General features: G+C 33.3%; 2 protein-coding genes across 2 annotated transcripts in view; both read left to right on the forward strand.

The window, feature by feature from the left end:
• Positions 1-343: 343 nt before the first annotated feature.
• The window catches only part of LOC124452060, an 88400-nt gene continuing 62368 nt past the window's right edge, over positions 344-26375 (forward strand). Inside the window, exons 1-2 of the mRNA XM_047002653.1 lie at positions 344-536; positions 10026-10145. Coding sequence (XP_046858609.1) covers positions 10034-10145 — 112 coding nt within the window. The 5' untranslated portion in view covers positions 344-536; positions 10026-10033. The remainder of the gene's footprint in view (positions 537-10025; positions 10146-26375) is intronic.
• LOC124452058 lies at positions 7387-7806 on the forward strand. Its single transcript, XM_047002652.1, has one exon. It carries the CDS (start codon positions 7387-7389, stop codon positions 7804-7806), a length of 420 nt encoding a protein of 139 aa, XP_046858608.1.

Genomic DNA, 26375 nt, shown 5'->3' on the forward strand with positions numbered 1-26375 from the left:
TCTTTATTGGTCATAAGTAATTATAATTGCGTGCAGTTGATGTTTGCCACGTATTCATAAATTACAATGGTTTATTCAATAACAAAGGTTTTTTATAATATGAACTGACTTATGCAAGAATATACAAGTATGGAATTTTGGATTAATGAAGGGAAAAAATCCATTCACAGTTTTGAAAAGCGTGTCTTAATCATTGGTATTTAAATCCCATCTTAGATAGGTGATTCACTATTCCTAAGTTAAAACTTGTGAAACTTTATAAGATTTAGCATTAGTCCTTTAAAATTTGACTAATCTCAATGTTATAATGTACTCTGCATGAGGTCCTTATTTATGTATTTTTATTTCTATAACAATTGTTTTTAGTCAGTGATGCATACTTAGTTATATAACTAGAATGTTCTACATAGATGTCATCAATGTTTTATTACACTGTTTGTTAAAGGAGGCTCTGATTCAATCTTCATTTTCGTTCGCTATTTAAATGTGTTTATGTAACAAAACTTATATGGATGAAAGATTGATGTAACAATAAGGTATGAATAATGATCACCATTTTTTAAGTAATATGTATGTGGTCGCGTTGTTTATAATAAATCTCTCATCCGTTTGTTGATTATGTGACATGTAAAGATCTAAAGCAGGCATAATTTTGTTCACACGGTCGTCTTACTTCTAAAACGATGGTAATTTTAGAAAAATTAAGCGATATTTTAGAACTACATTACCGACATAACAAATTAGCTAAAGCAGCATCTCGATAAAGTATGACTAAACATGCATGAGCAATCATATCGAAAATGATATACCAACTTCTAACTATTGACAATAAGCTGAATGGTAAATGAAAGCAAAACCTGTTCAAAGGTATGGGAGAGGTGAAATAGCATACTTGTCTATGGAAAAAATGGGAATCTGTGAAAATTTATGTAGGGGGTTAGCATGTCCAATCATGCATCACCTCCCTTTTATACCAACGCCACTTTTGACTAATCCCTGTGTGTCTAACAAAATGTTGTTAATTGTATTGAACAAACCATTCATTTTAAAAGTAAGAACATTTTTAAAATGAGCAAATGTTAAACATAGGAAGAATGTTTTTACACGTAGAAAGGACGCAACCGAATCTATTTTTGTGAAATGTTGATTCATGCAACACTGTGAACTTCTAAAATTATACTTGTGACGATGTTTGTTTAACAGTTTAAAGGTTTACTTTCATTGCAACCTTTACTGTTGTATCTACAGTGTCTTCAATGATCATACGTAAATATAATTGCGTGCAGTTGATGTTTGCCTCGTATTCATAATTTACGATGGTTTATTCAATAACAAAGGTTTTTTATATTATGAACGACTTATGCAAGAATATACACATATGCAATTCTTGATTAATGAGGGGAAAAAATCCCTTCACAGTTTCGATAATCGTGTCTTAACCATTGGCATTCAAACCCGTCTTAGATAGGTGATTCTCTATTCCCGAGTTAAAACTTGTGAAACTTTATAAGATTTAGCATTAGTCCTTTGGAATGTTATTATGTACTCTGCATGAGATTTTTATTTATGTATTTTTATTTCTGTAACAATTGTTTTTAGTCAGTGATGTATACTTAGTAATATAACTAGAATGTTCTACAGAGATGTCATTAATGTTTTATTAGACTATTTGTTGAAGGAGATCCTGATTCACTCTTCATTTTCGTTCGCTATTTAAATGTGTTTATGTAACAAAAGTTACATGGATAAAAGATTGATGTAACATTAAAGTATGAATTATGATTATGATTTTTAAACTGATATGTATGTAGTCATGTACTAATTCAATTTATTTCAGTAATTTTCAGTATAATGTGCTATATATATATATGTACCAGGACACTTAATTTAGCAAAGATGAGCATTTATACACATTCAACTTTCACCCATACACATTCAAATCTATGTAATTTGACTAATCAGTTTTCTTTGATCTTGTTTGATGAAACTGGAACAAGCTCTATTTTCATACATTTTGTAGATGGACGAATCAGACTCACTTTTTTGTGTTCACAGGATCCGTTTCTAAAATCCGAAAATTTGTCAGTAAATATGTAATAAACTAACAGTTCCACCGAATTTAATCGTTTTCAAGTAACAAACAATAACACCGATTTCATTAAAGTTAAAATACATAAACGCTTCTTCTCTCTTGTCATTGTCAATATAATAAGCATGCGAGTGAATTATATTAGTAAATATGAAACATGGCAGTACATTTTACACTCTTTGAACATACCTTATTGTTCATTTTGTATGAGTGTAAACATACAATACATTAAAGGAAAAAACACACTCCAAAAAACACCATCTTGTAAACTCAAGATTCGAGTTATAAAAGCAAGAGACAAGATTCAAAGCAATATTTTGACTTTAGTTCAAAGTCATTATCAAGCTAAGTCATTGTTTACAAGTATGCGTAATCTTAAATAGTTGTTACAAAGAAATGACGTAAGCAATGTAAAGAAAAAAAGGCGATGAAAGGAGGTGTTACTGTCTAGAATTACATCAATGGAATTAAAATATAGCAAGTTCTTTAGAAGCCTTTGGTCCAGAAATTAGCACAGGCTTTTTGAGACGTATATATATCGCCTCAAGAAAAGGAGATGAGCTAGGCCCTTAATGTTGAAGTTAAACTTGCCTGAGGATCATTCTCTATGGCGTTGTGAAATACAATTTTGTTTCTATTGGAGAAGTACTTTGCTTTTTGAAGTTGTCAATAGTATAGAAATTTTCGATGAAGTCAGTTGACACTGGATCCGTCTAGTCACGAGCAGCTTTAGAAGTTATTGAACCGTATGAATTATTATTCGTGGAACTAAGGAATATGATTATAATTCAAACGTGATTGAAATATAGATGTAACTTATATACAGGTATAAAGCATTATCTCTAAACTAAAAAGATCACTATGAATGTGCGAGCTGTTTTCAGATTGAGCCATTAATAGCTGCAGAAAACTACATTTGGCAAACTAATTTCACAATTTGATCAACTGAAACTCAGAATTCAAGAACTTCGAATTGAGAGAGGTGATAAGGATGACAAAATCGAAAAATGGGTAAATGAAATCAACTTAGAGTTGGAAGGATTTGATTGTAAAAAATTGACAATCAATGTAAAGCAGACCAACGGAGCTAGAGAGGAAGAAGAATAAAAAGAACAAGAATTGCTAGAAGAAAAGAGAGCAACAAAACTACGTCATGACATACTCTAAGAGCAACTGAAGCGCGAAAGTTGCCACAAGAACCACGGTTGAAATATGAGTTGAAAATGGAATCCTTGCGAAAAGACCATGAGAAAGCGAAGAACACCAGACCAAAGTTACCCAAGCACATGTGGTCACCAAATTTGATTGTACAGCAACAGATTAGATGCCATTTTGGAATCAATTTGAAGTTGGCATTGATTAAGCGGATGTCCCTGCGGTGACAAAGTTTTCTCACTTGAAAAAAATACTGTCTCCCAAGCAGTGGCGGATCTAGGGTTAGTCAAAATAAATTACTGTCTCCCAAGCAGTGGTGGATGTAGGGTTAGTCAAAATAAATTACTGTCTCCAATGCAGTGGCGGATCTAGGGTTAATCAAAATAAATTACTGTCTCCAAGCAGTGGCGGATCTATGGTTAGTCAAAATAAATTACTGCTTCCCCATTCCTTTTGGTAGGAGACTACATACGCAAAACAACAATTGGGAGCGAAAACAGGCGAAGAAACAATTCCTGGGTCATCATGGACAAAAAGAAAAATCTTCTCAAAGTTCAGATACCTAAGGACATGTCTCACAACACGAAGCGTGAGATGTTAGCTAAGACAGCGAAGATTTATGACCCACTGAGTTTGGTGTCTTCCTTCACGTTGTTGGTCAAGCTCCACCATCGGGACTGCCGTGATGCTTAGTTATCGTGGAACGAGAAATTAACACAACAAATCAAAGATAAATGGTCATCCTGAGAAATATGTTTTCCACAATCTTTCAAACTTCCACGAAGCATCGTGTGTTTCCAGGAAATCATTCAAAAAATTGAGCTGCATACCTTTGTTGATGCTTGCAGTCATGGAGTTGGGGCAATGGTGATGGCCATTGTCCATCAAAAGAGTGGTACGTTCAAGGACCTGGTGGCTGCCAAATCTTGTCTTGGTAAGAAGGACCTGACAATACCACGCTTAGAACTTATATCTGCACATAAGGCAACAACTCTTTTTTTTAACGTCAAGGAAGCGCTGGACGGGTTTTCAATTGGCAATGTTTTTGCATTTCTGGACAGCAGAGTAGCTCTCTATTAGATACGGAATGGTGGAAGTGAGGATCTAAAGTAATTCGTAAGGAATCGAGTGAGGAAGATACAGGAAAAGAGCTACATCTAGTAGAGACGCAATCCTGAACAAGATAATCCTGCAGACCTAGCGAGCAGAGGTCGTAAAGTGAGTAAAGGAAACGATCGGTGGTGAATGGATCCAAATTGGTTGACAACGAAAGACAATTGATTAGAAAAGATGACAACTATAGTAACGGATGAAAGTCTGGACAAAATAAAACCTGTAACACAAATATTTAAAACTGCAACCCTGCTACATAAAAAGTTCAAAGAATTCCTTAAGAAATACGATCACTGGAAACCTTGAAAATTTGTGAATGGATCTCAAGATTTATCCAGAACAGTAGAAACAAGGACAAAGGAAGAGTGGTCCATTGACAACAAAGAAAATCAACAATCAAAGAAATTGGTGGATAAAACGAGTCCAACATAGGTCTCAAAAAACCTATCATAGGCTTTGAAAGACCGGCACAGGTATTGAGAAACATTTGCTATGACAAGCCCTTAAAGCATTCTCGTTTTTCATATGCATTGTAAAATGGTAGTAAATTCATTCGTTATTATTGCGTCCTATTTTTGTCGTGTTTTACTATTTACATATGAGACATTTTAATGAACGGTTGGTGAAAGTGTTTGAGTTAACGGTTGGTCATATTGTGGTGAGAGTTGCCCAAAGTATAAAATCTTTGACTATACATACGTGGAGGTCACGCGAGATCACACGCGTAACACATTGCACATAAATAAGGAGCGTTAGCCTGCTGTGAGAGTATTTAAAAGTCTTTATGTTATCAAATATCATCCACGTCAACGTAAGTTGGAGATATTTTTCTGGCAATATATGATCATGATATCAAGAAATATTCCTTCCATCTAATAAAACGGTAATATAAACATTTTGCTTCTCTAGATGGCGACTCGAATTAATTTTAATTTACGTATCTATCTAAGTGGAACAAAGACAGTTTTTTATTTAAATTTTACTTAAGACTTTGACTAATGTAGGTAAGATTCGACGTTAAAACAAGTTTGCTTTGTTATTCTTGATAAGTATTTAAACATGGTTATTGTTAAACCATAAAATACAACAAACATAAACAAGATATTCAAGTTAGATTTCAAACATTGTACAGGAAATGAATATAAGTGAAGCAGAACATTAAATCACTGTATTTAAGATGATTTGTTCCTGTTCGAAAGTAATTTTTGTCATCGTTTAATCTTAAAATGATCGTTGTAGAGGGTTTTCATCACTTAGTTACGTACATCAACATATTTTGAACTTTTGATATGATAAAACTTGTTTGTTGATATGTGTTGATTTGCTACTGAAATAACATACTAAAGTCAATATTTTATATGTGCCTTTATCTTTTATAAATGATCAATGATTGTGGACAATGTGTGGTCGCTAAATATATTTTTGTTACAAGATTTATCTATTTATTTGGATTCATTCATGTACAGGAAGATCAATAATTGTTGGGTGGTGGCTCATATTAATTTATGTATACCTTAATATACATATTAATACTTTATGTATATCCTAAAACTTGCATTGTTCTGCATGACTGTTAGGGTAATAGGAATCTCCAAGACTCCTTGTGGTAATGGGGATCGACGAAATTTGATGTCACACACACATGCTTCTATATTGCCCCCATATTCAAAAAATAACTTGCAAAATCGGGAAATCTCTCGAGGCAAATGTCCGACCAGTGACAATGGTTCAATCTTACCTCTGATTTTAGTAAACAGACCAATAGCATGTGGGTCGAATAGGTTTCCTGATTCTGGTTTTATTATTAACTGCTGGTTGATTCTTGGAGCCCAGATTTTTCTGTATTCATGAAAACCTCGTGATGCGCAAGACAGAGAAAACGATGTCCCTTTGGGGCTCAGTTTCACTGAATTAGAATCATCCGTTCCTGAATCGTGGGTTTCCTGAAGCAAGCAATCAGATGCGTAATTTTTTTTCGCGTCGCACGCTTCACATAAAGCAACACTCGAACCACTTTTCCATCCAGGATAGTTTTCAGATGCAGGGATTGAACACATGATTCCTCGGTTACAAACAAATGATTTACATTTTAGACAAGTGTATTTTTGTCAAATCATTGCACACGATGCAAATGCTTTCCATTTCTTCAACACAATAGTCAATGATGAGTCGCGTTTCTCTAGGTGTTAGATATGATGTTCTATTATTATTTTACTGACTGATTTTACTTCCTTATTAACTAATTGCCGAATACGTCAAACGTTTCCGCAACACATATTCTACCGTTCAATCGCGGGAAATCAACGCACATGGCTCTGTTAAAGTATTTCAAAAAGGTTTCCCAAGACGATATTTCGGTCGCGTCGTCTGACAGCAAATTAAATGCTGCCGAAGAAAATGCAGTAAAACAGCAATTATTTCTTGACGCTCCAGAACCAAAGAAAAGGAGGGTCAAATATGGAGCATATGATGCTTTTCAACGAGCAGAAATTGCAAAATGGGGAATTGTGCATGGAATAAGACCGGCGGCAAGAAAGTATTCCGTACCAGAGTCAACTGTTCGTGGACTTGTCAAATCGTACAATAAGGAACGAAAAGAGCGCACTGAACTCGAACAATTGCCAAGAAAACATCGTGGAGCAAAAACTTTGTTACCCGAGAACATCGATGAGAAAGTTATCGCCATGATCAAGAGCATGAGAACGGCCGGTTGTGTTGTCAATTACAACATTGCTATTTCCATAGCGAAGGGGATAGTACTGGCTAATGATCGGTCTTTGTTGAAAGAAAACGGAGGAACCCTAGAATTCCACTGTACATGGTGCCAGTCAATTTTCAGAAGATTGGGTTTCAGTAAACGTAGAGCAACAACTGCAAAACAACCCGTATCACCTGGCTTCTTAAAAGAAATTCGCTTCACATTTCATCGTTCTATTAAGGAAGTGGTTACCGCTTAGGACGTTCCCGACGATCTCATTATAAACATTGACCAGACCCCTCTCCCGTTTGTCCTCATCAGCAAGTATACAATGGACAAAACTAACGAGAAGTTTGTGCCGATCAGTGATAGCGCCGATTATCGCCAAATTACTGGAACATTCTCAGTCACCGCGTCGGGAAAGTTTCTGCCAATTCAACTAATCTACCAGGGGAAAACAGACCAGTGTCACCCTAAATTCAGATTTCCAAAAGAATTCCGCGTTACCCACACGGAAAATCATTGGTCAAATGAAACGAAAGCAATTGAATTAGTCAATCGCATTCTTATCCCCTATGTTAAGCAAATTAGAGAAGAGCTTGGTTTTCGCGCAACAAAACAATGGGTTTTGATCGCCGATGTTTTTAAAGCACATTGGACGGATGACGTAAAGAAGATCATTTCCGACAAAAATGGGAAGATGATACCTGTTCCCAATAATATGACATCATACCTGCAGCCCTTAGATTAAACGGTCAAACGCCTTGCAAAGCTTTCCTTCGAAACCAGGCGCAAACATGGTACTAAGAGCAAGTCCAAGCCCAAATAGAGAAAGGTATTCAACCTGATAAAGTGTCTGTTGATTTGAGAATTAGCGTGCTCAAACCACTTCACGCAAAATGGATAGTGCAGTTCTATGATTACATGCAATCGAACAAGGACATTGTCGTCAAAGGTTGGCAACGATCAGGTGTAAGGGCCTCATTAGAGGAACCACGACGAAAAGAGGATCCATTTGAACTGTAGCTAAACTTTTGTTTGACTTATAAAGTATGTTGTTAGGCAATATCATTTATTACATTTTTTAGTTCTTGTTGGGATAGTGAACTCACGCTTTATTTTGAAGCCATTTTTAAGGCCACCCAATCGCTTTTTTGATGAATGTTGAGGTATTTCTTAATAAAGAAAGCTCAATATAAATGGGTTAATTATTAGTAGTTCTTTTGAAAAAACCAAAAAGAACGAGCACATAAAACTACTTGCGCGAATTTAAAGCTGCGCGAATAATTGTCAACAAAGTGCGCGAAATTAAATCGCGCGAATTTAAAGCTGAGCGAAAATGAGTACGACTCGAATTTTAATACAAGTAAGGTATGAATGTTTTTAATCTTCAGTTCCTTGCTATTTCATGTAGTTTGCATATTTTTTTAGATTAATAATCTAACCAATGAAAAATGGTTTTGGTCATAGGCGTACAGATTCTTACATCTTTTACACAATTTTGAGTCAACTCTAATAAAAATTATGCCAACTAATTTTCCATTGATTTTCTTATTAAAATGTTTTGTTGACCATTTTTACATCTTTCATCGTAATTGAGCTTTCCTGTGCTTCAACACTTTTTGTTCGGCTCGATTAAAACCAGAGGATTTGGAGCGTCAGTTTAGTAGTTTGCCGAATCAAACGAACGCTAATTTTCCAGGGCTAAAAAAAGATGAGATTATAATTTGTGTCTTTCCGACCATCCATGCTTTGGAGTCAAAATCCAAATCATTATCGCTCAAGTTTCATTGCTTTCAGAGTTTTCTGTCACATATCCCGGTAAAATATTTTTGTTAGAATTATCTGACTGAACACTTAATTCTGATTTTGATTCATCGCTTTCTTGGCAAGACATATTTTCTCAAATATTATAATAAAACAGCGTGAAAGAACGTATATGTTTAATATAAGCTAAATATGCCCGAATGCTGACTATGTTGGATAACGTCAAAATACCTTGTAGCGCCATTTTCGGCGTGGGCAAAAAAAGCGCAATTTAAGATGCCATAAATGCTTGTTGAGTTAACCAAATTTCCAAAAATTTTTCTCAGAAAGGCTTAAAATCATAGAAAGATTTCATATTGCTAAAATATTTTGGTGGAAATACTGAAACGTGTCTGAGTGAGGCAGTGTCTGTCTCTCCGTCGTGATATCTTCGGCTGAAGAGATTTATAAGATTTATGAGATTAATAAGGACATGGCAACTATATTGTTTTTTGCATGCTTCCTTGCACGATGTTAGCACGTGAACACCTGCACACATAACATGCTCTGAGCGTAGGAGAGCAATAAAAAGGAAAGATGATGATAATTACTGTGCATTTTTATTAAACATTGAGCACAGAGAACGTTTTGTACCAAAGAGAAGTGACAAAGAAAGGAATTATTTCATTTTGTGGCATTTTGACATGAAAATATTTTTTGTTATTTTACATATGTTATTATTACGGAATGACCTTTGGACTTGACTTTGTGAATGGCCTTGGGACTTCACTTAATTTAATGAAAAATACAACACTAAGCAGTTGGACTACTGACTACTGTTCCATGTACAGTAACTCTCGTCAAGGCTACCGACATGTACACACTCGTACCTATTTTTTATGTACCTGGTACATCTGAGGACAGTTGCAGGAAGCCTGGATAGCATTGTTTGTCGGATAGTAAAATTTTCAACCTTGTAGAAAAAGGTGTTTATATTTTAGAAGCAATATTTATAAGAGTTATAATCTTAGAAGCAATATTTTATTTTTGTGATTGCTCAGTTCAAATCACATATTATTCCCTCGTAAGAGTTTTTGTTAAAGTTCAAAACAATTTGCCATTTAATGGATAAAACTATTCTGCCATCTTATAACCAACGCCAGGATTCCATTATAATCACAATAAATTTGCACCATGGAAGTCTTACCTACTTTTTTATTAAAGGTAGCGACATGGGGTCTTTCTGGAGCTCAGACAAGAAAACTAATGGTTTTAAGTTGATGAGATTAATTGTTGATGTTGGTGGAGAAGCTTTAAGAATAACATTAAGGAAACAACTGTCAGGTACTGATTTATTTAATGTTTTGAATAAGACAGAAAATTATGATAAGCTTTTGTTGCTAAAAGATAAGCAAATAAAGCAACATCAATGGGATCTACTGTATCCTCCTCCTCCAAAATTACAAAATGAAAATAAGTTTGACATTACTTTACTTTGTATTCTCCTGCGTAATATTTGTGGTTTAAAACCACCTCATGATCCAATATGGACGTCAGTAAATGACCCCACTGATTATTCAACTGAAGCAGATATTACCCGTATCAGGTTATTTCGTAATGATCATTTTGCTCACTTACCTGACACTTCAGTAAGCTCTGATGACTTTAAAAATCATTGGCTGGAAATAAGCAAACCATTAGTTCGTTTAGGAATAAGTCAGGAAGAAATAGATAGATTGAAAAATGAGTTGTTTGGTAATGAAGAAATTGAAAGAATTTTGAGAGAATGGGATGGATTTAAGAGCGATTTAACTGACATTAAAACTGATCAGAGAGGTATTAAGAAAACAATGGAGGGTGTAGAGAAAGATTTACAACAGGTAAAAGATAGTGTCACAGTAATTAAAGACGAAGTACATGAAATAAGACATCACCCTCACTTAGGTCCAGAAGAAGATATTTTGACAAAAAACCTTGTTAGCTGTAACTTTGAAAGTGAAATTAGGTATCATTTTAAAAAATATTTGCCTGGAACACGGGAATGGGTTTTTAAAGAGTTTTTAGATTGGTTTAAAGACGAAAATTCTCAAAATCGTGCATTTATCATTTCTGCTGTTGCTGGTATGGGTAAGTCTGTAATTGCAGCTACTTTATGTGAACGTTATCCACAGTATTTGACTGCAATTCATTTCTTTCAACACAACAACAGTCGTTACAATAAAGCCAATGTACTTCTTCAATCTTTAGCAATGCAAGTTAGTCGTAATTTTCCTGCTTACAAACAACTTCTTGTGAAAAAACTTTCAGGTCAACTCTCTGATCCTCTGAATGACATGAATGTTAAAGGATTATTTTCCCTTCTTTTTACTGAGTTATTTGTTAAAATTTCGGAGTTTCCTAATCGAATTCTAGTGTTGTTGGATGCTCTTGATGAATGTAGTTATCCAGAAAGAGATGACCTTGCTAATTTGATTGCTAATCACTTACACGAACTTCCGCCTTGTTTTCGCTTTGTAATTACAACCAGACCTAACGAAGTTGCTTTGAATAAGTTCGAAAAATTAAATCCACTGTTCATTAATTGTAGCGATAAACGCAATTTAGAGGATATTAAATTTTTGATTGAAAAAAGAATTGGCTCTACTAAAAGCTCTAATTTTAAAAGTATTTTGGCAAAAATAGCTGACGGACTTATGTTGCTTGCATGTCTTCTTACCAGTGCTGTTAAAAATCAGGAACTATTGATTGGATCCTTGCCAAAGGATATTAACGAGTATTATGAAACTTGCTTAAAAAGGTTGGGCGATGAATTAAAGCGTTTCGATATCAATGACGAAAAATTTCTGTCAGTTTTGGATGTTTTAGTTGTTGCTAAGGAACCTCTTCCTTTGGAAATAATTTTAGATGTGCTTTGTTTAAAACGCACCTCATATAGGGTTGAAAAAATTATCTCATGCTTGTTTGTTATTAATGGAGAAGGATGTGTTTCGTTTTTTCACAAATCTTTAAGCGATTGGCTGGTTTCTAATCATAAACATGATTACTCAGTAAAAACTTCTTGTGGTCATCGACTTGTTTTAGAATTTTGTTTAAAATCTTTGGATAATCTCAAAGCTGGAGGTGTAAACTATGACGTCATCAAACATGCGTCAGTGAGATATTCAGTCAAGTATTGGTTGCATCATTTACTTGCTATTTCTGGTAATGATTATATCGTTGAAAATGTTGTTAAATATCTTGTTGACTTGAAAGTTTTAGTTGCTTCTTTCTTTATTGATGAAAATCTTATTTTGAGAAACTTCCGCTTAATCGAGTCACATGATGTATTCACTAATCATCCTGAAGACACTCGTTTTTTATTTAATGAGGTTTCCTGTGTTCTTTCGTGGAAATTTTCAAATATGAAAGGATTTCTGGCACTTCTTGTCAGTGGAAGGTCCCAAGCTTCCGCAATGTTTCAAACAAGTGTGAAAAACCGCTATTTTAGAGAGCTCATCGACACAGGATTTGTGAAGGCTCGGTTATTACGTTTAAATAAACGTTTGTGCTGGGTCGATGTTTCACGAAATCATGATTATGTCATCTGTGGTTATAAAGATTTCACCGTGCAACTTTTTTCATTGAGAACAAACAGGTGTTTATGGATAAAAAATATTGCTGATCAGCTTAAGCAATATACAGCGGGAAAATTTTGCGTTGTCTTTCATCCATTCAATGATTTGATTTTTGCTTCCCAGCTTGATACAACACTAGATATTAACGGTGAAATATCTTCCAGTCCCTTCCATTGTGATGATTCTACTTCCAAGTTTTTTACCAACAAATGTTTTTCCAAGGATAAGTACACAATGGTCACATATTTCAAAGGTACTTTGACAGTATGGGATGTAATGAAAGGTGAGAAGAAACGCAGTATTAGTTGTAGTAGTGTGATCTCACTGTGTTTTTCTCATTCTGGAGAATATTTGTGCGTTACTAGGCACAGAGCCGGCGTTGTAATTTATAATGTGGTGAATAACTATGAAATACTTGTTTTTAACAACGAAAATATACCTGATGGTACGACAAGAATCGAATTTCCTGTTGGTTTTCATTCTTGGTGCTGCGCTTTGTATAGAAGGAGCAAAGTATTCTTTGTAAATCCCACTCGTGAAACACTTCCAGATTTAGATCTTAATAGCAATCGCTTGTATCCACTTGATCCATTTGATGACTACATATCAAGTTTTTATCGTAATGGTTTTCTAAGCTATTATTATTGTTATTTATTGACTGACGACACTGTTCTCTTATTTAATTTCGGACCTACTTTTTATATTTTTTTAATACCTTGTAATTTTTTAACAAAAACTTTCCCTGTTGACGAAGAGGCACATTTCCACATTGATTATTTTCTGTCACAAGTAGATAGACCAGAAAATTGGACGCATCCATTAAACACGGTTAACATTAGTAAAATATTTTGCAGCAAAAATTGGGAGGCATATCTTAAAATTATTCGTTTGCCTAAACTAGGACGCACAAATAATTTTTTATGAGACAACTGGCGTATCGATATCTTATAATAAAATTCTAAACATGGGAATTCCACATTCTATTTTGAAATGTTTAAAATTATTCTTGTATTCTTTTCGCGTATAACGAAGGGAAAAGTTTGTGTGTCGCTATAATGGTTACTCTTCTTGGATGTATTAAAACTTGAAAAAATGGAGAACATTTGTTATTCGCCAAGGAAAACATAAACAAGCTAAATTACTTTACCCACTGAAAGAAGTATACATATTTGAAAAAATATAACTTAGGCTGTGGTATTGAAGATGATGCTATCAGGCTATTTCCTTCTTTTTGGACTTACGAAGATTTATTTTTGTTGTAGATAAAGGAGTTTTAGCACGCTTTTGCTTTGAACAGTTTTAACTTTTTCATTGCATTATATTAATTATCGAGTATGTTAATCCTGACCACGTGAATTTATTCACGCCAAAAACATGACGGAACAAAAATGTAAACAAGGCGATTTTTATTAGGTGATAAACAAAAAGCAGTGAAAATTTAGACGATACGTAGATAATGGCGATGCCAGCCTGCATGTTTGTATCCTTCTACGTAGATTTCAAAGCATCATAATTCATTTTCTTCAGTGGCGTAGCCAGCCTGTAATTTTTTTCATGCTATTTAATTTTTTCTATGTTCACTTGCTGTAAAAACAATGCAAATCTATAGAAATGAATGAAAATCATGATCTGAAATTTACATAGCACGACCAAATTTTCTGGCTGGCTATACGCTATTGATTTTGTTTTAATATTTTTGTTTTTGCAGTGATTGAAAACAAAAAAAACTAAAAAAGGACGACTAAATTAAGCAGGCTTGCTATACTAGTGTAGACAGAACTCATTGGAGAGCATTGCTAAGAAAACTTTCAAAGATGGTCAAGAGAAAAAAAATAAAATAAACAAAAACAAAAACAAACAGCTTTATAAATCCACCATTCTTTTTCCAATGCCCAAACTTGTAGCGGACAAAATTGATTTTTAAATTATTAACAGAGTTTTTATACTCTAGTGAAAACGTCTTGGACAAATTTATAAAAGCGGAAATTTGTACTCTCCAGCGGACGTCGTGACGACATTAAGCACAACGTTAGGCAAAGACGTTCCATGGCTTATACTTCATGAAAAGACATTTGGCGGAATGTAGCTAGCTAATAGCTATATCGTCAAGGTTAAATCCACGTTTTAAAGTAATTCTTTACTGGCACCACATAATGAATAACATTTGACATATTATTGAGGAACGTTCTTGCAACTTTTTTACACGTTGTTGCGACGTTCGTATACATTTATTTTTATAGTATCTATTCATGTGAAGCGATATATTTTGATATCTTGCAAATATGATTGGCTGCAGCAGCTGGCAGCTTTTTGCGATACTTTGACCGTTGTCAAAAAGTGATATTTTTCGAAATGTGATAATGTGAAAATTTTTTTACAAACTGAAAGTTGAATTTAATTTTTTTTAAAGCCATGTAAATTCTTCAAGGAATAAACAGAATGTACTCAGACAGTAGTTATCATAACGAGAGCTAAATTGTCATTTGGTAAAGAATTTTAAATAAAGTCGAAATAATGCTAAATCCTGTCTCTTGCTATTGTGTAATTCAAATCTTGAGTTACAAGACTATGTTTTTAAAGTGTGTTTTCTCATTTATTTTTTCAAATTTTCTGCTGGAAAACGTTTTTCTTTTTCTCAAAGTATGTATTTACAATTTCCTGATGATTCACACTCGCTGTTTCCTAATTAATGGTTTGATGTCATCAGTAGATTAGCCAGCCCGTTTTTTACCCCCGCTATGCAAATATTTTGTGTTCACTGACAGTGAGAAAAATAGATTTCTAAAGAAATAAATAATGGCAATCCTTCAAAATTTCCATGGCGGGAGTAAATCTTCAGGTTGGCTACGCTACTGGATGTCATCTTTGCACAAAACAACTCCTTTCCTTCCTCACGGAACAAATTGTGTATAAATAGATGTAAATAATTTTAGGTAGTGATTGCTGGCAAAATTTTGCATATGTGTTAGATAACGTGTTAAAAGATACAGTTGCCAGAGTGTTATCGAGCCCAGCAACTATAAAACTTGGTGGAGTTTCCAATAGAGCTCGCTCTCTTGCTGAGAGAGTGAAGAAAAAAATTGTAGACTACACATATAAAGACTTTATGACTGATTTTTGTCATCGTCATTTCCAAAGTAACCATTGTATTCCAACGGGCCAAACTGACTTGTTGTTTAACAGGAAAAGTAAACAAAACTTATGAAGATTTTGCAAGTAGAACGACGGATAATTAGTGAAAATTTCCAAAGACACATTTATGACTTTTAATAAACATAGCGATACCAAGATTGATGATATGACAATATGCGACTTTTCATTCGATATTTCGTGTGTGTCGTTTCTCTAAAAAAAAAGCAAGCATCCTCAATACTGGTTGATCAACTAACATACTGCAAGTAACACAACTTGAAGTTGTTATTCATTTATGGCTTTACCAAAAACTTCCATTGTCCAATTTAAAATAATACGAGGAGAAACGTCAATATTTCACAAGTACAAAGTTACTCTTAAAACTATTAAACATCCACCTGGATTCCTTGTGGGATTGTTGTTGTTTTTTTGCTGTGTCATGGTGTCACTGGCCTGCGATCACAGTTGGAAAATATCGCAGTATACTTTTATTCAATTTTTTCTCATACAAAACTATTATCTTTATGTGGATATTTTGATGGTGCCTTGAAATACGATAACGTTACTGGATAAGTGATCGCAGAATAACAATAGAAATAAGATTTCGTGAAAAATCTGGCTAATGAACTTCTTCAAAGGTAATTTTGTTTTAACTTCAACAACTCAAGAAGCTTCTTGGTATAAAAACACTACCAGTGTAAAAAAATGTGTCTCAATCACCTTTGCGTGGGCTCCAAATATATATTTGAATCGTATAATCAGATCTTATTGTTTCGTGAAAAGTTGAGACAAATTTATGGCAACAATTTTTGCGAAGTAAAAGCTGTTAGTCGTCTAGTTTATATGAGTGGTCCAATAATCAGTTGCAGCAAAAGTCATTTACATATATAGGAGCAACTTCAAGTAACATAAATAAGTTTTTGAACATCAGAATGTCTTCCTTTTTCTAAATTTACTTTTTCTTTTTTATACAATTTTTACATTTTTATTTAAAATTATCTTTCATTTTGTTGTGTACATAGCTACGTATAGTGAATAGTTTAGTTGTAATTACATAATATCTATTATATTTCTTTACTCAAACAACAATAGCATTGTGATGACTTTTTTATGTATTTTTGTCTTTAAGCTCTGAGTTTGCTTTTCAAATAAAGTATTGAGACACTTTATGAGCAAGCTAGCGTTAGCCTGGTTTGGTATCTGTAGCACAACCTGAGCGCTCTGTTGTGCAGGTGCTGGATTGCGATGCAAGATACATTGGGACTGTATTTTACTTCTGATATAATTTGACAAAAACACGATCTTTACAATTTCGCGACATTTGACGACAAACGTATTTTTCGTTACCACGTGAATTAAAATAAATTGTTTTAATCCTTGAAATTAGATATTTTTTAGCCGCAAAGTTACAACTATGCGTAAGCTGCAACATTGCTCAATGCGTAAAATGTGAACAAATAACAACAATGCGTTTATCAAATGAGTGTCGAAACAAAGTTTGCGTAGCCTCTATGAAATATGATTGGTCTATAGCCGTGCTTGCAATAGCCAGTGCAAAACACATCAGAACTCAACAAATCATAAAAATCAATCTGTCAAAGAGAATTTGCAAATCGTTCGTGAATACATTTTAGAGGAAAAATTAAAACGTTTACTTTAATTTTGTCTGTTTTTCATTATTGTTATTTTATAAAAGAAATAAAAGATGTTTTTCGTGTTTGCACTGGCTTTTAAAAACCTCGGAAACGTTTGTGAGAATTCTCGAGCAGGTGCAACCTTCGATCTTCGGTCTAGGGCTTTCACTGTTTGTTAACAATGAAGAAGGATGTGTTTCGTTTTTTCACAAATCCTTAAATGATTGCTTGTTGGATGATCAAAAACATGCTTACTCAGTAAAAACTTCTTGTGGTCATCGACTTGTTTTAGAATTTTGTTTAAAATCTTTGGATAACCTCAAAGCTGAAGGTGTAAACTATGACGTCATGAAACATGTGACTGTGAGGTATTCAGTCAAGTATTGGTTGCTTCATTTACTTGATATTTCTGATAATGAATTTATCGTTAAAAATGTAGCTAAATATCTTGTTGACTTAGAAGTTTTAGTTGCTTCTGTGTTGGTTAACTTTCGTCGTACTTTAAAAAATTTTAAATTATTCATCGCACATGATGTGTACTTTCTTATTTCTGAGGACATTCGATTGTTATTTAATGAAGTTTATTCTGTAATGACGCACTCTATGCTCTTTCACAATAAAGTAATTTTTTTGCAAAACGTTGCCAACAAGGTCAAAAGTCTGTCGTCTCAAGCCACCACAATGCTTCAAACACGTTTCAAAGATTCACCATATCTAGAGTACAGAGATACGGGTTTTGAAAAGGATCGATTATTACGTTTATATCTAAGTTTGATCTCTGTTGATGTTTCACGAAATCGTGATTACGTCGTCTGTGGTTATGAAGGATTCATCGTGTCTTTTCCGCTGTCTTTCATCCATTCAAAGATTTGATTTTTGCTTCCCAGCTTTATAAGACACTATATAGTAATGGTAAAATTTCCTCCAGTCCGTTCCATTTTATGATTCTACTTCTAAGTTCTTTACCAACAAATGTTTTTCTAAGGATAAGTACACAATGGTCACCAGTTACAAAGATACTTTGACAGTATGGGACGTTGAGATAGGTGAGAAGAAACGCAGTATTAGATGTAATAATGTGGCGACCTCACTGTGTTTTTCTAATTCTGGAAGATATTTGTGTGTTATTAAGGAAAGGTTCAAATAGTTGATGTAGCGAATAATTATGAAACATTCGTTTACGACGATCATAAACCGTCTGATGAATTAAGTGAGTATGGTGTTTTGCTCACTGTTGGTCGTCATTCTTGGCGTTGTAAGCGTCGCTTTTATCCGAGTGGACATTTCATTGTAAATCCCACTGGTGAGAAACTTCCTGACTTGAATCCTCATCTGCAATTTTTTCCGCATCCTCTCGATCCTTTCGATGACAACATATCTAGCTTTTCTATTTGTGGATTAAATACGTGTTATTTTATTTTGAATAACGACAATGTTTTTTTGTTTCGGTACGAAAATGACATTTATCTTTATTTAATACCGCGTGCATGTTTAACTAACAGTTACAGTTTTTATAAGGAGAAATTTTGCGAAAATGAAAAACCTCTGTATCGGAGCAATAAAGAAAAATCAAGAGTATTTATACACAATCTCAACACATTTGTCTTTGTTGTCAAGAAATTTTTTTTTAGTGACATGGTTGCTGTAGAAAATGGAGTTATTTTGCTTACCTTAAAAAATATTTCCAAGCTTTGGAATAATAAATTGACGAAACTTGTTTATAGTTTCGATGAACTAAAAGGTACAAACAAATATTTTGAGGTGAGTGATGTATCATTTGCTTGTCAAAAAACTGATTCTTTTGTGTTTTTCAATGTTGAAAGGAAGCGAAAAGAAATATCAATGAATTTTGAAAATTATAGAAATGTGCACGTATTTACATGTAGTTCTAAGTATCACGTGTTTGCTAAAGTTGAATTTAAGGATCAGATAATTTACTGTATGTGGCATGAAGACAAACTTGTTAATGGTTGGGATGACATAATTAAGGAGGAAATCGCCTATTTAATCGCCAACAAAGACGTTGGAGAGTACCTACGTGATAATACTCCCTGTATAAATTACGCTGCTTTTTCACCTTCAGCAGTAAAATTATTAATAAGTGACAAGCGCTGGTATATGAAAGCATTTGATGATAAAAACTTACAAATTAGTTATAGTTATACTAACGTTTTTTCTAAGTTTTTCTTTGTTGATGATAGGTATATAATTAGTTGTAACTTAGATTTGATTGATTTGAAATATTTTAAGAATGTAAAGTTAATTATCCCGCGTCTGAGTACACTTCCAGATACTTTATATTACTGCCGTAAACGCAAGGTCATTTAAAGGTCAGATAATTTACTGTATGTGCCATGAAGACAAACAAGTTAATGGTTGGGATGACGTAATTCAGGAGGAAATTTCATGTAAAACTTACGCTGCTTTTTCACCTTCAGCAGAAAAATTATTAATAGCTTACAAGCGTAAGTATGTGAAAGTATTTGATGTTAAAAGCAAACAAATTATTTATAGTTGTATTGAGGATTCTATTGAGCCACAGTTTTTCTTTGTTGATGATAGGTATATAATTACTGATGAATTAAAATTGATTGATTTGAAATATTTTAAGATTGTAAAATTATGTCTGCCCTTTGTGAGTATAATTCCGAGCACTTTTTATTACTGTCGTAAACGCAAACTTGCTTTACATTTTTCTTCCTTTAAGGTCCCGCAGGTACAAAGCGTAAAAATTATCTTCCCACGAGGATAAATTTGGTCTTTAATGATAAAATTTCTCACAAATTTGGATAATAACTATATTATTTTTAAGAAAATCTTGTTCAGTTTTTATGCATGATCCCTATCATTGTTGACATTTCAATTAATGTCTGTTTGCGTATGATTTCATAAAACAACCTTTGTCTAATTTTGATTGTTCTGTGCAGAGACCGCAGTGTACGATAATGTCAACATTTAGAGAAATCATGTTTAAAAGCTTAAGTTAATTAAAGATTAAAATTCAATAACAATAAAGACAAACCATAAACACAAATGATTTCGTGTCTAAGATAATAATTTTCTTTGCACAAGAAAATAATATCGATTTTATCTTATCACACAAACATATAAAATGCAAACTATTGTTAGTTATTGTACCATAGGTTGTATTTTGTTTATATCTACACCATGTAAACATATAATTTTCATTCAAATGTATTCAGTGTAGTATGTTCTAACATTGCACGTTTTTCCATAGTCTTTTATACCAAAAACAAGTTGTTACTAATTAAATAAAAACTCTCTTCACTGAAATAATTTCTTAATACTTTTTAATTATTGCATTTTAATATAAAAGAATAACTATTTGTTAAGTTTTCACAAGAGACAAAGGCACCCCTATTGTTACTTCGGTTATAAGATTATTTTCATTTTCATCAAATTGAAAAACGTAAATTTTTAATAAAACGATGGTGTCTTTGCTATTTTTTGAAGAAAAACTACAAATTTGGGTGTCTTTGTCATTGACTGTTAAAATGTAAATCGTAAACTCCACAAGAAAATGACTTATGATTGACGTTTATCATCGTGATAAACAATTTAACCATTGTGACTGAACACTCCTAACCATGTGTTATTGTACAAACAGGAAAAGTTAGCAAAAGTTAGAGAAAGTTTTGCAATGTAGAGAGAAAGAAAACAAACGACAATGTTGCATATCGATGTTTAATGACAAGTTTTTCACTTTTAATGAAAAATCAATATCAAGCATTGTTAAAGTTTGAACACTTTACTTTGTGAATCGATACTTTAAGGAAATTACTTTTTAACAACATCAACTCAAATATCAGTGGACATACTGCAAGTTTTTTTGCCAAAGTTTGATATGTTTATGGCTTGCCTATAAAATTCCATCGTCTACTCTTAATTCAAACGATAATACAAGAAGGAGAAGCTTTATTTCAGGAAGTGACGTAATGAAAGAAATGACAAACTTTTGTACCATGGTTCTCTGTGGATTTATTGTTGTACTTTGTAACGTCACCCAGGTCACGTGTTCATTAAAATGTCATCTGTTGTCAAAATTGGAAGATATCAACTTTTACATTTTTAAAGTGGTGAAGCTGGCTGTTTATTTTGTTCACTTTTTATGAAAATGAAACGTAAAAATTTTTATCTCATGTGGACGTTTTGATGTGAACATAACGCATAAGTAATCATGAGAGTGAATAAAAAGAAATTGATTTTATTACATTGTGGTTATTGGAGATGGCTAAAGGATATTTTTGCTACATCTATAATGAAGCTGCTTCTTGATACAAACACACTGTCATTGTGAATATTACGAAACTTGATTGCCTTGGCGCATGCTCTAAAATATATATTAACTTGAATGATACTATAACATTTGTGATATAAATTAAGATCATAACAGCAACATTTTATGAAAATTCAAAGCAAACGTCAACTATGGATGGTTGTAAAATAAAGTGATCAGTTTAGTTCATATAAATGGTCTGCAAATTTACAACAAAAGTAACTTCAACATCTAAGAACTACATCAAGTTATGAGAATGAAAAATATGGAAAGATTTCAACGTCTTTCTTTTTCGAGATGTCAAATTTCTATATCCGTTGTGTTTAATTTTTATGTAGCGAACAATTTAGATCATTAAATTTATTACATTTTGTTGTGTACATATCTATGTATAGTGAATAGATATCTTTTATAACATCCCATAAACGGACATCTACCGTAAGCAGACATTAGGTAGTGGTCTCAATGATGTCCTTTTACGAGTAGCTTGACTGTATGCAGACTTTTCATTACTGCACTTTTTCTTTATGTTTCTAGATTTTTCTTTTCCTTTTTAAATTTTAAATGCTAAATAAATGATGGTGATTTGCTAACTGCCATGTGAAGATCACTGGTGCTTTAGAAATGGCGGTGTCGTATCTTCAATTCAAAAATACCAATTTTTAAAATTAGCATTCGTTAGTTGTACAATAACTTTCACTCACAATCAACAACATTATTTGTTGGTAACTGTCATCTTGTAAAGAATGTCGAAAAGCACCCACATTTTATCAAAACAGAACAATTGCAGTTGCCATTTTAAAGACTGGTTGGGATTCATTTATTTAGCACTTATAAAAAATTATTTTGAGAGAAACTTTCTTTTTGCGCAATGTTTTGTGGAACTTTGTTTTTTAACACATATTGACGTAGTCTTATTATATTAGTATGTTAATGTAGGAAATAATCGTTGTATAAATATGTTTTCTACAAAATTGTTACAATATATGTGTGTTGATCTATATATAGTGTCTTAAATAATTTTCACATTTGTCCACTACACCAAACCTATATTGGGACTCTCGAGAAATTAGGCTAACTATTTCCCGAGGGAGAGTACATTAAGTGTTTTGTTATATAGGAAAAAACCATAACTTTCGATTATATTAGTTTTATTATATTAGTATGTTAATGTAGGAAATAATCGTTGTATAAATATGTTTTCTACAAAATTGTTACAATATATGTGTGTTGATCTATATTTAGTGTCTTAAATAATTTTCACATTTGTCCACTACACCAAACCTATATTGGGACTCTCGGGAAATTAGGCTCACAATATTACCCGAGGGAGAGTACATTAAGTGTTTTGTTATATAGGAAAAAACCATAACTTTCGACAACTCTTCAATAAAATCAATGTCTTTCGGGGTGGTGGGAAATTGGCCGGCAAACTTTCGTTACAAAATGCTATGATTGACCACAGCAATTTAGGTTGACTTCCGAGTGTTTTCTTAGGTCTTTTTTATTAATAGTTGATTTTCGTCGCTTAATAAGTTCGAGAAAAGTTTTTTAGTTTTCGGTTTGGTGGCTGTTTTATTCGTTATGATATTAAAATGAGCGGGCAACAACTTTTCACTTGTTTTACTGGCAGGAAATCGTGTATTTATTTCAAGTCATGTGACTAATAATGAACCAATCGCAATTACTATACACAGCACCTATATAACAATACAACTATAGTTATAAATAGACATAATTCAAAAGATATTTCCCGATTTAAATGGTTTGCAGGATTCCAAATCTAAATCAAACGACTTTCATGCACATCGTTAGTCTTTTAGAATTTATTTCAGAAAAATGCATCAGTGGAACATTGTGATCAGGAATTGAATTTTCAGAATAAGGGGAACACCCCGTATAATGTATATATGTACGTAAAGAATGGTTCACAAGATGAGATCATGAGCTACAATTGTATCTTTTACACGTAGAATCTTATCAATTTCTTACATTAAAGTTGTAGCAAACAGACACTTTAATACTAATGACTTAATAATTTAATATCTAATTATATTTAATAAGAATCAGACATGTTGACAGGAGCTATAATTAGGGATAAAAGTTGTGAGAAAACAACAAAAGAACGTACGTAGAACTTAAATATGTTTGTGCTGTGCCGGTGCAGTGCTCTGACCAACTGAGCTATGAAGTCACACAGTGGTGAGCAGGTCAGTATTGTTGGGCTCATGTTTTCTCGTGAAAGGAATGTAGAATGACGTTCAGGTGAAAAAATCAGGTGAAAAAATCACCTGATTTTTTCAGGTCCTGAGGCGATTGCTTAAATTGTCCAGCAAAGTGCGAAGACCATATCTCATTTAAATTCAAACACCGCACTGCATAAAACATTCATACGACATTCCTTTCACGAGAAAACATGAGCCCAACAATCTTGACCTGCTCACCACTGTGTGACTTCATAGCTCAGTTGGTCAGAGCACTGCACCGGCACAGCAGAGGTCATGGGTTCGAATCCCGCTGAGTCACCTGATTTTTTCAGGTCCTGAGACGATTGCTTAAATTGTCCAACAAAGTGCGAAGATCATATCTCATTTAATACACATTTCCTGTACACCCAATACAATGACGCAAGAACCAGATAACAAATACTGCTAACCTGACGTTTACTCCTCATTTGACTCTAACGATGACTACCGCTAAGGTTGTCGAAACGTCAGTCACCAACCACTAAAACAGTCCTTCTCAGGACTATATCAATCTGGACGATCTACATTTACAAACATGTAACGATACTCCCTGGTTCAAACCATTTACTTTATTAACTAAGACATTTATTTAATTATTTGAAATCAAACTAATGGTTTTTAAATTCAAATTGACGCGTTACTGAAATGTGTTTACTTTCGTTTTATCCCCAGCAGTTCTATTTTTGAATAAATATCTAAATGCGCACGCGCTAAAAATTAATTTTGTGTGAACTGCAGTGAACTGTAATTAGGCAAGAAGATTAACAATAATATGTCCACGTTCTGAAGATTTTATAAGTCTTATAAGATTTTAAATTGAATACATAGACTACAGCTGACACAACACTGTTGCCACAGTACCATTTATAGCTATGAACTTAAAGGTGGTCTTCCCGCTTTCGTAGTTTTTTCGCAATATCCATGAAATAAAATGAATTTTACCATATTCTCCACGGAATTGACAAGGGAAACAAATGACTAAGGAAATTTTGAGATTCTTATTTTAAAAGTACACTAATAAATCAATATTGCAGCCTGTTTATTAGCACCTACACGTGATTTCATTTCGTGTTGTTAAACATGTCTTTAATATCATAAATGACAAATTTTTGGAAGGCTTAGAGCATTATCTCGTGCTTGACATAAATTTGAATACTGATTAATATGTGCGAAGACGTTATGATTAATCACTCAATAAACAATTTAAAAATCAAAAAATTACAGGCTCTAAATTAAGATGTGTTCTATCTACATGCCAACTTTCATCCTTCATCATTAAATTTTAACAAAGTTATCATGTCACAATTATTGCCCATAGCATCCTCAGGGAAGAAGTCAATTTCGATAGAGTGGACGCTTTTAAAAACTTTGCAATATATTTTATGAGACAAAAAGTTGATCTTTTTTTGACTTTTTGGTCCTTAAAGATTGGTTTTCTCGTGTATGACGGTGAGGTGCTGTGATTGGGTCTAATTCACCTAAATTTATGCCAAAATAATTGTAGCCAATCTGCAATGCCTTTGAACATTCAAAAATATGACAAATGACAGGGTAAGTGTTCCATGCATAGGTTTTGAGAAACATTTTTCACAAACCCTAAAAACAATCTCGTTTTTCATTCGGATACAAATACATTTTGATGTTAAAAATCTGCAAAAATGTAGTAAAATTACTCGTTATTATTGCACCATATTTTTTTTGTGTTTTACAATTTGCTCATGAGATATTTTAATTTACGGTTTTGTCAAACTGTTTTAGTTGTCGGTCGGTCATTTTGTGTTGAGAGCTAACCCGTAACCAGGGGGTTACGCTCGGTGCACGTGCAAGTGCTAGTTCACTTCACAGAAGTAAAAGAACAATAAACATTTGTTCAAGAAGGCATCGTCGTCGATTTTAATTTGACACTACATTTTAAATTTACCATGAAAAGGAAATCGTAGAAAAGACTATTTGTTCTATTCGAAGGCATTGATGTAATTCTAAATTCCATAAATATATAGTTGTGTTATATATGCCCCTTTTTTTCCAATGCGCAACCCCCCTTGAAACTTTCTGGTTACGTCCCTGCTACTACCTTGTCAAAATACAAGACTGTTTAGGTTTGGATTTAAACATACATACGTACGTGGAAGTCACGCGAGATCACGCGCGTGACAAAATGTACATGAATTCAGAATGTGTCTTGTGTGGGATGTTTTCCGCACATTGAGTTCTACTAAATTACCTGGAGAGGAAACTTAGCTTGGGAACTGTTGTGAAAAATATGGAGGCCAAAAAGAAATTTCCACTTTAAAAAATTATTTGGACACCAAAAGGAAATTACCACTTGAAAGTTTACAAGTGCTGCATTTAATTTCGACGCAACTTTATTCATAACTTTTGTTTCATATTTTCTGAATGAAGTTTTGAAAAGATCTTAATCCGTTTCCTGTGCCTAAACTCAATTCATATCGAATAGAGGAATTTTTTTAATTTTTTTGATGCAAGATATGAATATCTCAAAAAGATTTGGAAAATTCATGTATCTGAAAAGCATTTTAGTAATAAATATAAATTATTGGACCAACATCAATCTTATAACTTTGTAATAAACAGCGTTAACCACTACAAGTTTTGTAAAAACAATACGGCAAACAAATTAGTGAAAATAC

This window comes from Xenia sp. Carnegie-2017, unplaced genomic scaffold (genome assembly GCF_021976095.1).
Source record: "Xenia sp. Carnegie-2017 unplaced genomic scaffold, XeniaSp_v1 HiC_scaffold_24, whole genome shotgun sequence".
NCBI classification, from domain to species: domain Eukaryota; kingdom Metazoa; phylum Cnidaria; class Anthozoa; order Malacalcyonacea; family Xeniidae; genus Xenia; species Xenia sp. Carnegie-2017.